The sequence below is a fragment of the Mastacembelus armatus genome, chromosome 16, assembly GCF_900324485.2.
Source record: "Mastacembelus armatus chromosome 16, fMasArm1.2, whole genome shotgun sequence".
Lineage (NCBI taxonomy): Eukaryota > Metazoa > Chordata > Actinopteri > Synbranchiformes > Mastacembelidae > Mastacembelus > Mastacembelus armatus.
Window position 1 is genome coordinate 16,861,739 of NC_046648.1, and position 14,524 is coordinate 16,876,262.

At 39.8% G+C, this 14,524-nt stretch overlaps 2 protein-coding genes across 2 annotated transcripts; both read left to right on the plus strand.

The window, feature by feature from the left end:
* The first annotated feature begins 1,138 nt into the window (after positions 1-1,138).
* On the plus strand, positions 1,139-6,271 carry sbk3 (SH3 domain binding kinase family, member 3). The gene is made up of 4 exons (XM_026317145.1): positions 1,139-1,525; positions 3,942-4,089; positions 4,559-4,761; positions 5,388-6,271. The coding sequence occupies exons 1-4, from the start codon at positions 1,520-1,522 to the stop codon at positions 6,171-6,173; spliced, it is 1,143 nt and encodes a 380-aa protein (XP_026172930.1). The 5' UTR covers positions 1,139-1,519; the 3' UTR covers positions 6,174-6,271.
* Positions 6,272-11,150: 4,879 nt separating this feature from the next.
* mfap5 (microfibril associated protein 5) lies at positions 11,151-13,720 on the plus strand. Its single transcript, XM_026317899.1, has 7 exons — positions 11,151-11,229; positions 12,239-12,313; positions 12,423-12,455; positions 12,595-12,633; positions 12,775-12,862; positions 13,085-13,158; positions 13,241-13,720. Exons 2-7 carry the CDS (start codon positions 12,271-12,273, stop codon positions 13,351-13,353), a joined length of 390 nt encoding a protein of 129 aa, XP_026173684.1. The 5' UTR covers positions 11,151-11,229; positions 12,239-12,270; the 3' UTR covers positions 13,354-13,720.
* Positions 13,721-14,524: the final 804 nt, after the last annotated feature.

Consider the following 14,524-nt stretch of genomic DNA (forward strand, 5'->3'; position numbering starts at 1 on the left):
AGCAAACACTAAAGAACTCAAACTTTATGTGACCCATACAAAATATTTAGTTCATGACAACAAATATGACTAAAAAACATTCATAAACATTGAACTACAAGCAACTACTGAAGGTGTACATTATGTACTGTGCATATAATAATGGATATATTGAATTGTAGTATGTTTGTGAGCCAGAGAATGGAGAGATGTGTTTTGGTGGTGGAGTTTTGAAGCTGGTTGTCACAGCAGGGGCCAAAGAAGCCCTACAGTGCAAACACAAATACATACTGGCTATGACCACCCACAACATAGCAGTTGTAGTAACATGAGTAGGGACTGGCTGTTGTTACAACAGTCAGTGTTTGTGTTACACAACACACAGCCATCCTGTCAGTGGCAATGACAGTCTTGCAGTATGTACAGTTGTAATGAAGTATCAGGGGAAATCTATCTGAGTGGACAGAAAGAGGAGCAGGGTGTGAAGGCCCTGGAAGTAGAAAAAGTGGTTTAAACTGTAGCTGGTGTTAAGTAGGATGCAGAGCTGGCACGTAGACAGCAAAGTACAGAATGAAGCTGTTATGTAAGGGAAGGTTTCAGCTGTTAGCTATGTCAGCATGTGATGATAGGCATCAATGTGCTTGAAAAAGAAAAACTGTAATGGATTTTATCAGAAGAGAGCTGAATCGTCAGATGATAATATAACAGATGAAAATCTTTAAGATTCACTGCTGAGTTAAGAGGCCACAGCACGTCATGGAAAATTAAATAGGTTTACTATGTTTGAATCTGTTATTTTGCCTCCCGCAGAGTTAGACAGAAATGAAGGACATATATGAAAAAGGACAGTGATGTTGATATCTACATGTAGCATAGTTAACTGCACCCTGTAATCCCATTGAGATTCAGGGATCATGGATACAGCTTGTTGGCTTATTACAATCATTCCAGCATGCCCATTGATTTAATGAGGAATCCTACACTGTGAGTGGAATTTACTGTCTCAGACTGGTTGAGAGGGTGAGAAAAAGAGAGACATGGAAAGAAAAGGGGGAGGAGGAGAGGGGGGAGCAATGGGTTAATGTGGTCAGGCCGACTGAGAGATTGGAAACGGTGGGAAATTAACACTGCTGTGTAGTGACGGACAGAGAGGGGCAGACAGGGAGTGAGCATGAGAAGTTTGAAATATCTTGAGGCTGGTTCAGGCATATTTGCCAGCGTAACAGGCGAGAGTCAGGGAGGGAGAAAGTGCTGGCACAGGAGTAGGAAAAGAGAGGGTGGGCGTTCAGTCTATGTGTCTCCTGGGGCGAAGCATAAAGCCAATATCCAGATCTCCTGTGAACATCTATGAGCCTCCTCTATAAAGCTGCTGTGCTACTGCATGGAACCACAGTGCAAAGGCACTAATATCAGCTTCAATTCCAGTTTAATTATCAGTCTAGCTGAGGAGATACAGTAGCTCTCCAGAAGTTTAAGTCTTTCTCTTGAAGCTGAAAATATTCAGGACAAATTGAACAGAGGTCGACCGACTGAACAGAAAATGACAGTAAGTGCTGCACTTCATTTCTGCTGTAATTTCAAGTTCAGCATCAAATTTTTTCATCCATGCAACATTTACTTATAAGTAACAGTCTAAGCCATTTTCAAATTTATCATATTGTGCAGCAAAACCAAAACAACTGCAACAATATCCTATACATGCAGTTCATTTTGTATGTGCAGAAATGTATATTTGATGAGTTGACATTCAGGCATGGCACAAATGCATTCATAGCTTTTTATTACAAATGCATTTATTACGAATTGCTTTGAGGCTGTAAAGATTTGACTGACAGCTTTCAGCTTGTAATACTGAGCACCGGTACTGGTATTCAAATTTGTTGATCAATAGATCTAACAGAGCTCTTATTAAAATCTCAGCTCACTTGTTGCTTTATGCCAATGGACATCATCTAATAAGGGTTTAAGTAATAATCACCTCTGCTTACAAGGAAACTCCCAGATGCTTCTCATGCAAGAAATGTTTTAAATGTATCTGTAAAGACTTATGTGTCAGAGCAACTAAATCACAGACTTAAACTGTAACCTGGCTAAAACTGTGCCTGCAAGCAAATCTCAAAATGCTCTAAAGTATATTAATTTCATTTCGGCATGAGTGGAATGGAGAGCAGCCAAAGGATGTAATAATATGATAACCATAACCCGTGTTAACAACTCTGTAAACGAAACCTGAGTGAGATTTGAATTCAGGAATTTATCACTGAGCTTTGAGATCAAAACTGTGAAAAGGCACAGATGAATATACAGTACTTGTTAATAATGATAATGATAAAAACTGTAAATCTTAAAAGACTTTATTTATATCGCACCTTTCCAAAATGTCTTACAAAAGATATAACGCATAAGAACAAACAAAGACATCATAAAAACTAAAAATTAAAATACAATCGGCAGGGCAAAAACACCAATCTAAAAGAACATAGAACAGTCGTAAACAGGGTACTCTATAGAGATGTGTTTTCAGGAGACTTTTAAAAGATGAAATACACTCAGCCAACCTGATTTCCCCAAGGAGGCTGTTCCACAGTCTAGGGGCTCTAACTGCAAAACTTCTGTCACCTTTGTTTTTCCATCATGTTGCAGGAACCTATAGAAGACCTCAGGGGATGGGCTGGTACATATGGGGATTAAAAGGTCTGAGATGTGATGTAACTTGGGGCCAGCCCTATCTTGGCTTTAAAAGCAATAAGTCAAATTTTAAAATCAATTCTAAAACTAACAACCAACTGGTGCAAAGAAGCCAGAATAGGCGGGATGTCATCTTTTCTTTCTGTTAATAACCTGGTGGCTGGATTCTGAGCCTAGGATTTTTTTGTTTTTTTAACGGACTAAAAATGTGAGCTATAGCGATCAACATGACATCAACATTTTTGACTTAATTCCTTTCTAATGTCAGTTCTGTCAATGTGGATATAAATTGATTGATCACTGTTAACCGTAGGGTTTCTTGGAGGTATATCACCGAGTTGCTGTAAAAAGCTTTTTCTCTTGACCTTTTACAAAACAGAAGCCTGTTAATGCACCAGCATCAATGCTGTAGAGCAGCATCAATCTATGTACCATTAATGTTGAAACAGTCCATCTTCACCTCTGTTTAAAATAGAGCTGTCTTGGAATATCTGTGTCAAGCAACACTCTCAGATATGCTTAAAACTGCAGTCTTATTTTTGGCTGCACATCAGATCCATCTGTTTGTCCAGCGACAAGTCAAAACTGTGATCAATCAACTAAACCTCTGGCATGGCATTACTCAGATAATGCACACAAATAAATCTTAAGTGTCACATGGCACCGTTTGATCTCTTATGAGTAAGAAAGATTTATAGTTGATGGAAAATCTCAATGCACATAATCAGGGCAATTATCTTGCTTTATCTTTAGTATTGAGCTGTGGGTTGTAACTGTTCAGGCCCTTCCTAATTTGCTGGGGTATGTAGTGGGGGGGGATCTACTTCAAAGCAAGTCCTCATGGATGTGACATCAAGAGACAGAGAAAGATGGTGGAATCTAAGAGCACCAAATGTTCTGGTCGCACTGATCATGTTGTGTTTTAATGAAGATCAAACCAGCTCAGCAGAATTTAATGCTATAATGAAAACATAAAAAAAAAATAAATGAACTTTCGGGACCCAACTGGAACAATTATGTTTCCTTGTATGAAAAGTACTTGTTTTTTATTGATATTTCCATGGTGAGATATATGAGTTTTAAAGTTGCATGCCCTCATTACGCAATAAGCCATGTACCAGGTTCAAGTAGCGTGTCAGTATGTGGAACCCTAGATTCAGACTTTATTCTGTGAAGTTATCTATCCTTAACACCAACACATACTTCTCAAGCTGTGGATTGATTTTGATGCCACTAAATCGATCATGTGCATGATGTGTATGTGTGCACTTCAGGCTCCATCAGCTCAGGAACTTGATGAGCTATGTTTCCTGTCGGCACAGTCCATGACCAGTCTGAAAGTATCTGAACACTTTAAGATGGTCAAGCTCCTGGGAGAGGGATCCTATGGAAAGGTCATGTTGGCTCTACACAGAAAGAAAGGTGTGTACAAGACTTGAGCTGAACCAGTCAGTCTGTAAGAGTGTCTGATAAATTTCAAATTTCCTAATTCTAGCCACTTTTAACACTTTTAAACTCCTAATCTTACTATAGGGGAAGTAATGTAACTCCCCTGCAGTACAAGTATTCCAGACTCAGGTTTCCTTCTAATGAAGAAAGTATCCATCTTGTGTGGGGTCGGTACTACAGTTATGTGAGGGCAGATCTGTCCTTTGACAGTGTTCACTTAACCTTTTGTGCTTCTGCTGCTCTAATGAAGCACTTTGGAACATTCTCTGGGATAGAGTTGCTGCAACTGGGGTGTAACAGACTCGCCCCAGAGGGTCAGTTATATTTGTTCACAGTGTCAGTGATTGACACCACTCACATTCCATAGTGGTGTCAAAATCTGAATAATGCTTATTAGATCTTGTAGTATTCAATGCATTTCATCTCGCTTTATTCCACTCAGGAACTCCTATGGCTCTGAAGTTCTTCCCTCGAAAGTCTACCTCGCTCACCTCCTTCCTACGAGAATACAACCTCTCCCTTTCTTACTGCACCCATCCCTCTCTGACCCGGGCTGTTGGCATCTTCTTTTCCACACCATCGTATTATGTGTTTGCACAGCAAGCCGGTCTATACGGTGACCTCTACAGTGTAATAGTGTCAGAGGTCAGTTTGTTTTAAGAAACTCCCTGGTGGTTTCGGCAGAACAAAAGCTTGCACGGATATGTTCGATTGAAGATCTACTATCGAGAAATTACATTTTCACTGTGCTAATTTGAAACAGCTAATATGTTTTTAATGAAATGCAACACCACCCAGATTACCTTTACTACCCAAATAATGCAGAACTTGATAATAAATGTCTCTGGAAAACATTTACTCAAATATATTTCATTTGGTTTCCTTACAGTAACCCCTCTTGTAGTACGGTATCTGCCCGTGGCAACTAACAGCTTTCTGTCAGCTGACAACTTTCATTTATGTCAGCAAAAAATTGAGGCATGCTTGATTACAGCTTCCAGATCACCCTGTTCTGTGTTTGTGTCACTGCCAGTAACATAATGTCCTGATAAGAGTTAGGGCACTCTACGCTTATTCAATGAAGAGGGAGTACATGAAGTTAAGCAGGGGTTTCCAAGAGCATCACCAGTGACGCAGAGTTTGTTAGTCTTTGCATCAGCAGTGTCGTGTTCTAATCAGACCCCACCTAATTTTCTTTTGTTGTCTAATCTGAAAGCTGTTGAAAGTTTCTGATGTGAAGCCAACACCGATTCAGGCTGTCTCTGTTATAGGTCGGGGTGGATGAAGAACGTGTCCAGAGGGTGATGGCCCAGCTGAGTGGAGCTGTTACTCACCTCCACTCCCTGGGTTTCGTCCACCGAGACATCAAACCTGAGAACATCTTCCTGTGTGACAGTTCCTGTCGTTGGGTCAAACTAGGTGATTTTGGCCTTACCCGGGCCATCGGCTATGATGTCCGGGCTGTCTGGTATGAATCTCCCTTCTGCACTCCGGAGGTGGAACCTGTAAAGAAAGCTGAAAAGGAGATGGAGAGGAGGATACATGATGGAACTGAAGAGGAGGTGGAGGACATTTGGATAACAGTGGAGCCCTGTATTGACAGCTGGGCCCTTGGTGTACTCATCTACTGCCTGTTAACTGGCTGCTTCCCCTGGGAGGAGAGCACCCATGATGACCACGGCTACTGCAAATACAAGAAGTGGTTTGACCGTGAGGCTGAGAAGGAGGAGATGATTAGAGATGATGAGTGGAGGGCCAAGGAGGACACAGACAGTGAGATGGTCATGGAGAAAATACATAGAGACAACCCTCCTCCTTCACAGTTTGAGGGCCTCAGCCCACTAGTGATGACTCTTCTCAAGGAGCTGCTCCACCCTGAGCCCAAGCACAGAGGAAACCCTGATGAGATCCTGAGCTACCTGGGAGGGCCGTGGCTGATGGAGACAGAAAAAGAGGAACAGAGGAAAGCAGAGGAGGCAGAAAAGGAGGCCAGAAAAATAAGAGAAGGAGGAGTGGTGGATGAAGAGCTGTTGAGGGAGGGAAGAGGGGAAAGATAAGTTTCATCTTTATAAAAAAGTTTCAAGACATGTTTTTTTTAATGAATATAATATTTCTGACAATATAAAGAACACTGCTGCAATGTTTTTGTGTATAAACGTAGATGTTACTCTAAAGAAAATGTATACAGTATAGAGTGCTTTTTCACATTTTTAAAGTATCTTTAGTGCATTTACTACATGCATTGTTGCACATATTCCGTTGTGTGTATATGTTTGTATATATTTGTGTCTAAAAGAGAAGAGTCTATACACAATAGAAAACTTCTGCTGTCTGAAACCTCAAGTTGTATTATAATGATTAAATACATTTGTATTTGAATTGTTGTCTAAATAAATAAATTCCTTGTGTTCACAGTAAATTCTCATGATGTTTACAGATATGCATTAGACAAAGCTTTGATAAAATGTGTTCTTGAATGGTACTTCTAGATGAGACAGCTCGCTCATTGTCCCTGTCACTCCTGCCCTGACAAAATTGCTCCAGGAGCTTAAACAGTGTTTCTGATGGGGTTTTAGCATTTAAAGCTGAAAATTTAGCTTGAATTCAAAGAGGGTTCACTGAGGTAAACTGAGAATAAGCTTGTTAATAAATTAAAATAATTTTGATCACATGATGTTGTATGCAAAAGCCATTTATTGCTTTAAAGGTTTGAAAGGTAGAAGCAACCAGTGTTTTTTCTCCTAAAACTGGTTGCTTATATGTAAATGCTTCAATAAAAAATCAGTTATTTAGAAACTGTTATTGACAACACATAAAATGGACGCTGAGAAAGCCACGGTCATGGAAAGAAGAGACTCTTTTGCAGTGGTGAAGCAACAGGTGCAGGAGAACAGAAGTACATCTAAAATTGGACTGAACAATACAGCTTGATAGTGATACCAGCATGATCTTCTTTCAGGTTTATGTGATGCAAAATCCATGCATGAGACATGATTTTCACACCTGATTCTTGTAAAAAAAGATTTCAAAACTAAAATGACCTTTATCATAATATGTCATGCTCTACTTGGACAGAGGATTGCACGACTTATTTACAATAAAACAAACCTCACATGTGCAGTGGATTTGTGATGTTATGGGTATAGCAGGTAAACCTACATACTGTTTGTTGCAACAATTATTAACTGTTCAACTGTCAGAGAACCAGTAGGAAACTAATCTGCATTCCTGTTACACTGCTGAATGATACTGGTTAACAATCGTGTGGAAATGCAAAATGCAGAGAACTTGGAGAGCATGTGTGCTGTAAAAATGAACTTCGCTGCAGTACAGCTTTTCTCAATTCCACAATCATTAAATGCAGAAGATGCACAATACAAAAACAAGTGATCAGTTTTCACTTAGCAGTATGCATAATGTCCTAGTTTGAATTTGGCGTTGATCCCTGTTGGTAGCAAGCTGCTAACGGTCAGTGCGAGCATGTGTGCATGTCAGTAGGGCCTGTGCTAACCCCCGCTAAGGGCCACTCCAGATGGATTTATAAATAGACCCCAGGCCCATCTATTTACACGCAGTGCACATCATCACCTCGCTCTAACTAACTGCACTGCACAGTCCTCTAAATGTAAAAGTCAGGCTGTCTTGGCTCCCACAGGCCTGTAACAGCACAATCTAGTGGAACACTTTGACCCATGTTGTGCGGTAACTCCCTCATCTCTAACTCTCTTATTATCTCTGACCTCCTGCTGATTACTTTTCCTTTTCATGTGTCATGCCACTTGGGCCCTGTTTTTCCCTTTCATTTTTGCTGCCGCCGTTTGCTCTACTTCGTCTCCCCTCATTGTCTGGACCTGCAAACATTAATCAAAAAGGTTTCCAGCTGTGCTCCATAGTACAGTATGTGGACATCATGATATTGCCTTTAGTAATAGTTGATTGGGAGACACTGTTTTCTGGGAAACAAAGGAACAAAGCTCATGTGACATTTGGCTGGGGAGTTAATGGAGGACCACAGCATGACAAATGGAAACACATGGTGTGGACTGCAGAGACACAGAGTGCCAAGACAAAGATGCTGATCGAGGTGCAAATCTGTTTGAGGTCCAGGAGGACAGATAGCAGAGATGATGAAAACAAGAGAAACAAAGATGGATATGAATCCGGGCCACTTGTCCTTACAAAAATCCAAATGGAAGGGCAGGTGAATGTGACTTAGTATTTAAACACTTCAGTGTGCTTCAAGTCAAAACATGAATGTCTGTGAAGATGAGCAATGCACACACTATAACAGAAAGCTAAGAAACTCAGATTTGAAATTTTAGTAAAATTGAGATTTCATGCTACAGTATTAAATGAAGATCACTTGTGCTCATATTTTTATGAGGGTCCTCATTTATTGTTTTTAAAACATGTTCTGATTTTAATTATATTTAATATCACTGTTATTTTTTTCTGTTTTTAGAAGGCAGATCTTAACATTCTTTAAAACTGATGTTTATCTTTTACTACAGTTAGTCAGAAGATACAAAGACAACCAGCTGGAAAATGATGACATAAGATATATTTATACGGATATCAAATATGATGCGAATTATAGTTGCAAAAAGAGACACTGACATAAAAGCCACTCAGACCAGAGTGGAGCAAATAAAGAGTTCATATGTTCAAAGGATGAAATGTATATCTCTAGAAGGAGGCCAAACACTTTGGACACCATGGCCAAAAATTTCCCGTGCACCCCAACTTCCTCTGTCAGCTTGCTACTCGTCAAAGTCCAGCTACTTTAATTGCTTCAGTAGGATTGTAAGTGATGGTACTTATTTAGTTGGAGAGTCTCAAATTATCACTTCTGCACACTTTTGCAACACAAGATCTTCTTTAATGTCATGAGTGAGCATTTAATGAGAATGTGCTAGTTGAAGAGTTCAGTTGGCGCCCTGAGTGTGTGTGTTCACTATGCGTAGGAAACATAGTGGTATATGAAAAATATATCAGCTCACTGAAATAAGGAGTGTGTTGGGGTGAAAAGGAGTCAGAGAAAGAGAGGGGGTGTACATTTCACAGCTGACATGCCTCATGCGATGTCATCCAACTAATAAACAAGTCGAGAGATGACCATGTGTTTACTATCTGGCATGTTTGCCTTTACTATTCTGCTACCACCTGACTCCTATATGCCTCTCTTGTCTTTCCTTTTCTTTATCTCTGTCCCCCTCAGTTCTTTTTCCCCTCATGGCACAGCGGCATGGGTAGAATGGCAGGTTGATGTGCTCCCAGGATTGATTGGCCCGCTTGGCTCCTCTGCTCCTCCCTTTTACTTACTCTGTGTCTGTCAAGCTGTCATCAGCCTTGCCCCACCGACCTTGTTAGGGCCACCCCGCAAGCACTCGCTCTGGAGCCCATGTAGCCCCGATATGTCAAGGGGAAAGATGAGTGTGTCCCTCTTGAATTGACTAGACCTAACTTAGGGTGAGAGCCAAAGAGAGTTTTGTTGCCTGTGACTTCATGGGTATGTGTAGCAATATTTATATTAGTAAAGTCCAATTGCAGAGTCAGGTTTCCCACCCAGTGCAGAAAAGCATCCTTTCAACACAAAGGGCCTCTGAGATATAAGGTCAGGAACCACAGCCTTGATTGTAACTTTTATCTTTACACACATAACTACTTAGGATATGTGAAGATTAGGATAACTACAATGTACAATAACTGATAACTAAGGAAATGTCGACAAATTTTGAACTATAAATGTATAAAATCCATATGTGCAATTGTTCGCATTCAAACAGTTAACTCATTCAGAATAAAACTATATATGAGTTAACATTGTATGTTTTTTACTATTGCTGATGAAATGTTTTATTTTGCAAGACAAAGATGATGACAAAGTTCTATGAGAGTATGTTCAAACAGTTAACTCATTCAGAATAAAACTATATATGAGTTAATATTGTATGTTTTTTTTAGTATTGCTGATGAAATGTTTTATTTTGCAAGACAAAGATGATGACAAAGTTCGATGAGAGTATCATATGTAATAATTTTACAAGGAATTATTGAAGATGCTGCTCCACGAAGCCTGTTAAGGTAGAGATGATATCAAACACATTAAATAATCTTTCACTAGTGTTTTAATCTCTGTGTATCTAGATTAATAGATATGCATTCTTCAAAATTAGAATAAACATATTCCCATGGCAATAAATTAATTTTTTTATGATGCATGATCTTTTTAATATTTCAGTTTTAGTTAATTGGTTATTATAAAATAAATTAAAATTTTCCATCAGTAATTTACTTTTTGCATTACAGTCATATAAAACAGGGCACCTACTCATCATCATGTCTGAGTAACTGGAACCAAAGAATCTTAAGTGACTAATTAATTGTTTTTCATTAAATTTATATTAACCAAATAATCAATTAATCAACTTAGTGGTCTATCAACTAACTCAAACATTGTGTGACTGACACCAGGGAGAAAACTGCTACCGCCTGAAGACAAATATCACTTTCTATGTGAACTGCTCCACCTGGTGGTTGCAAGTAAGTAGTGCAAAAGTGCAAATTTGAGGCTCATTCTTGAGTAGTTGGAGGCGTCTTTTAATTTGTCCATTGCGTCATTATTTAATTTTCTCCATTCTATGTAATTAAATCCCAGCAGGATGAAGGATTTACATAACTTGCTGAGGCACGATCCTACAAGAGTAGCAAATCCACGTCTACATCTCTTTCATCTCCGCGTCATCTTATTACATGACAATATAAACAGTCCCTGCTATCTTTATTCATGTGTCTGTAGAGAACCAGAATATTATTTAAACTTGTTCGAAACTGAACAACTTTAATTGCCATAAAACAGCTCAGTACGAACCAAAGTCAAAATAAATAAATAAATGAAATAAAATAATTCACATGCAAGGCATCATATTGTAGCTGCATGCTAAATTCTTACCAGATTGGTGCAGGAAAAAAAGTGAAAAGCAAGAAAACGATAATGGGAAGGAGGACACAGGGAAGAGGAGGAGGAGGAGGGAAGAGGAGAGGGAAGGAGGGGAAAGAGAAGAAGACAAAAGGTTCATAAAAGTAAAGCAGTTGTGGACGACAGCAAAAGTTGTGAGTATGAGTTAATTATGCTTCTTTTTCACCTCCTTTTAACACATTATATGTAGGAAATACACAGAGGAACATCTGCAGATGAAAGATAGCACACATCCAAAGATATTAAGGGAAGGATATCTCCTGCTGAATAGACGTGAATATGAAATGTAAGAGTGAATATTTGGCGTGAGTGATTCAAAATTGAAAATTTATAGTTAGGTAATGTGTGGTTGCATGCAGAGTTCAGTGAGTACAAGCAGTGAAAAACATGTCACTCTCACAAACAAATCAACACAGGCATGCAGTGACCAAAACCAGGACAACTGAGAGTTTTCAGTTCAGTAATTGCAAGTGCATGACGCTCGGATAATCGCTGTGGAAAAGATACAACTTGCGATATAACTGTCATGCTCAGATTGGCTGATGATGATCCGTACAGTTGGAAAGCCGTAATATGTTCTGTGAAAAAGAAAAGCTGGAAAAGAATGTGCAACTGTACCAGAGGAGGGGTGGAGGGGTGCTCTCAAATTGGGCACAAAAAACACATTCTTTTGAGAGAACTCATGTTTTGGACTCCAAAGTTACAGTGACACATCACGAGAGGAATGATGTGGGATGGGTGAGGAGAGAGGGTAGGACAAAGATGTTGAAAAAAAAAAAAAAAAAAACATATTTTCAGAGCAAGAGAATGTTTTTTTCATTATAAATATATCTTCTGTTGCCACAGTGCTACTTTACCATGCAGTCCAAAGTACAAACAGATAATTCCAGAGCAAAATGACACTGAGCATTGTTCTGCAATGATGGTCACTCGTCTGTCGTCACCTGTCACTTGCACTGCTCTCTGTGTTTTTATTTGGAGCAACACTTTAGGGAAAAACATTACAGTGGCCTGGAATGTTGGGAGCATTGAGATACATGAGGATGAAAGGAAACATAAACAGCCCAAAAACTCTGGAGTGAGGATATTGAACAGTTCCACTGTGAAATCATCCTGACTCTTTTCCTCTTTGGTTTCCTCCAGCTCGTAAACTGTACCTCTTACAAGCTGAAGGAATGGCCAGACTTCCATTGGTCCTGCTCCTCTGCAGTTTCCACGGTAACACTGCCAAACAGAACACACAAATCATCTTGTTTAATTATGGTTGAGTTGCTATGTTTGTTTTTATGCTGCGAAACGCTCCCCTCATGTGGTTTCTGTTCCACAGTGCTCACAGCTGTAGCCCAAACCAAGCAGAGTGGTAATTCTCTTCTCCTTTTAAGTTACATTTCAGATCGGGACCAATTATGCTGCATGACATCTGTCAGTCTGTGACTCACTGATGTGGGTCATTGACGTTTTCCCAATAATTTAACTTTATTATCTTTCCTTGTTTCCAGAGAGCACGGAGCCACCTGCTCCAGCTGTCTTGCCATCCAGTGAGTGACTCCAGATTGGATTTGACACCTGAATTGCCTGTCAGGAGGCCCTGTGAACTCCTGGCACTAAGTTCTGCATGCTTCCTCTTCTTACTGTGATTGGTACAATTTCAGTATGACATGTACCTCCTGTCTCTGCAGACTGCAGGGAGGAGATGTATGCTTGCACCAGGATGTACTCGGTTCACAGGCCTATCAAGAGGTGTATTGGTAAACTTTGTTTCTACAGGTGATTTCCAACTTTTCTTCAGTCATTTACCAGTGGGATGGCTTCTTTTTAGAAATGGGCAGTAAAGACCTTGGGGTCCCACTTTGGGGAGACTTACTCAGTACCCAGAACTATTTCAAAACCCATACCCTTCACTTGAGTAAATGTATTTCAGTGAATTCAAAGATACACAAATGCACAGGTGCCTCAGTATTATAACTGAATGCTGCACTTCTGACACAGCCTCCCTCGTGTCTACCTGATCAACAACGAGATCTGCACGAGGACAGTCTGCCAACAGGATGAGTATATGAAAGGTGAGTGACTAAACATTAACAAGCATTGTTAAGGTGAATGATCATACATGTGATGACATCTCCTGCCTTTTGCACTTTCTAGCTGAACGGTGCAGAGAGTTGTCTGGGTGGCCTAAACGCGTTGAGAGGTCACTTAACATGAAATTCTGTCGCAATCGCCGTAGCAACCCTCCAACCTGGGCAAACAAGGTCTGATGAGCCCAGGATGGTGATGTGACTGGTGGGGACGGAGCACCTTTAATGACATAAAGTAGGGGTGTCGTCATTAAAACAGCCTGTACCACCAGAAACCCACTGTTCGGCAGCTGGAAGCTTTGTTTCTCTTACACACACGTCATATCTGTTTATATAATTAGTCTTCTAATTTTGTGAATGTTGACAGTGTGCTCATTTCACCTATGTGTTATTGGACACAACAAGGTACTGTAGTAATGGGTCTTATAGCAGCACTGAGTTACTTCATATACACAGAATGACCCACTCTGTCGTGGATCAATCCACTGACAATCCAGTATTATGTGGCCTTTCGTATCCAATAAAATATAACTTTGTTTGTTCGTAAGATTATTTATTGATTTCTTTCTTTTTTGCTGTGTTTATTTAAGAGAAAAAACAACAAACGGAAGCTACGGTAGTTAAGTGATATCTTTATATTTTTCTTTGCATATTCATTACACATATACAGTTTGAATAACAAGTAACATCTGGGAGAAATGCATATAATTTGAACAGTAAACACTGACAAACATTGTTAGGGCTTTTCACTCATACAGTTTCTCTCAACATCCATCATCACACCACCAGTCACAACACAGGTGCACGTGAGTGTAACATGATCCATATCTTGGTACATAACAAAATTAAATATATAACGAAACAATGCATCAAACACAAACTAGCTTGGTCCCACATTGCATTTGTCTTCATCAGAATACCATTTACAGTACAGCTGAACATGGAGTCAAAGTTCACAGTTAAAACTTGTTAGTACAGTACAACATGCTGTGGTTGAGTTGTAAAACCTGCTCACCTTCTCATAAAGAATTAAGGAGAAAATGCCCTGCCCCCAGACTGAGGGGACAATGCAGAAACACAGCTTTAATAGCTCTGCTGACTGGAGATGATATAACATGGACTAGATCATGGCTGTTTCCACTTGAGACATTGAGAAAAAAGCACTTGATGCCAACACCCAGCGCACATTGCGTCAAAAATTCCTGCTTTCCTCTCTATTTGCACTGATGTACAGTTAAAACAATTCTCACACTGCCCAGATCCCATCCCTTGTGAAATATGTATTCAGCAGCAGCATCTCAATACAATTTGTCCTTGATCTGAAGTAAACTATGTGGTAGAGCCACAACAG

Bases quoted from the DNA above. Each gene is read 5' to 3' on its own strand.
- sbk3 (XM_026317145.1), top strand. The intron at 4,090-4,558 runs GTGTGTACAAGA...TATTCCACTCAG, and splicing joins GGCTCTACACAGAAAGAAAG to GAACTCCTATGGCTCTGAAG. The intron at 4,762-5,387 runs GTCAGTTTGTTT...TCTCTGTTATAG, and splicing joins ACAGTGTAATAGTGTCAGAG to GTCGGGGTGGATGAAGAACG.
- mfap5 (XM_026317899.1), top strand. From the start codon at position 12,271: ATGGCCAGACTTCCATTGGTCCTGCTCCTCTGCAGTTTCCACG. The intron at 12,634-12,774 runs GTGAGTGACTCC...CTGTCTCTGCAG, and splicing joins TCCAGCTGTCTTGCCATCCA to ACTGCAGGGAGGAGATGTAT. The intron at 12,863-13,084 runs GTGATTTCCAAC...CTTCTGACACAG, and splicing joins GGTAAACTTTGTTTCTACAG to CCTCCCTCGTGTCTACCTGA.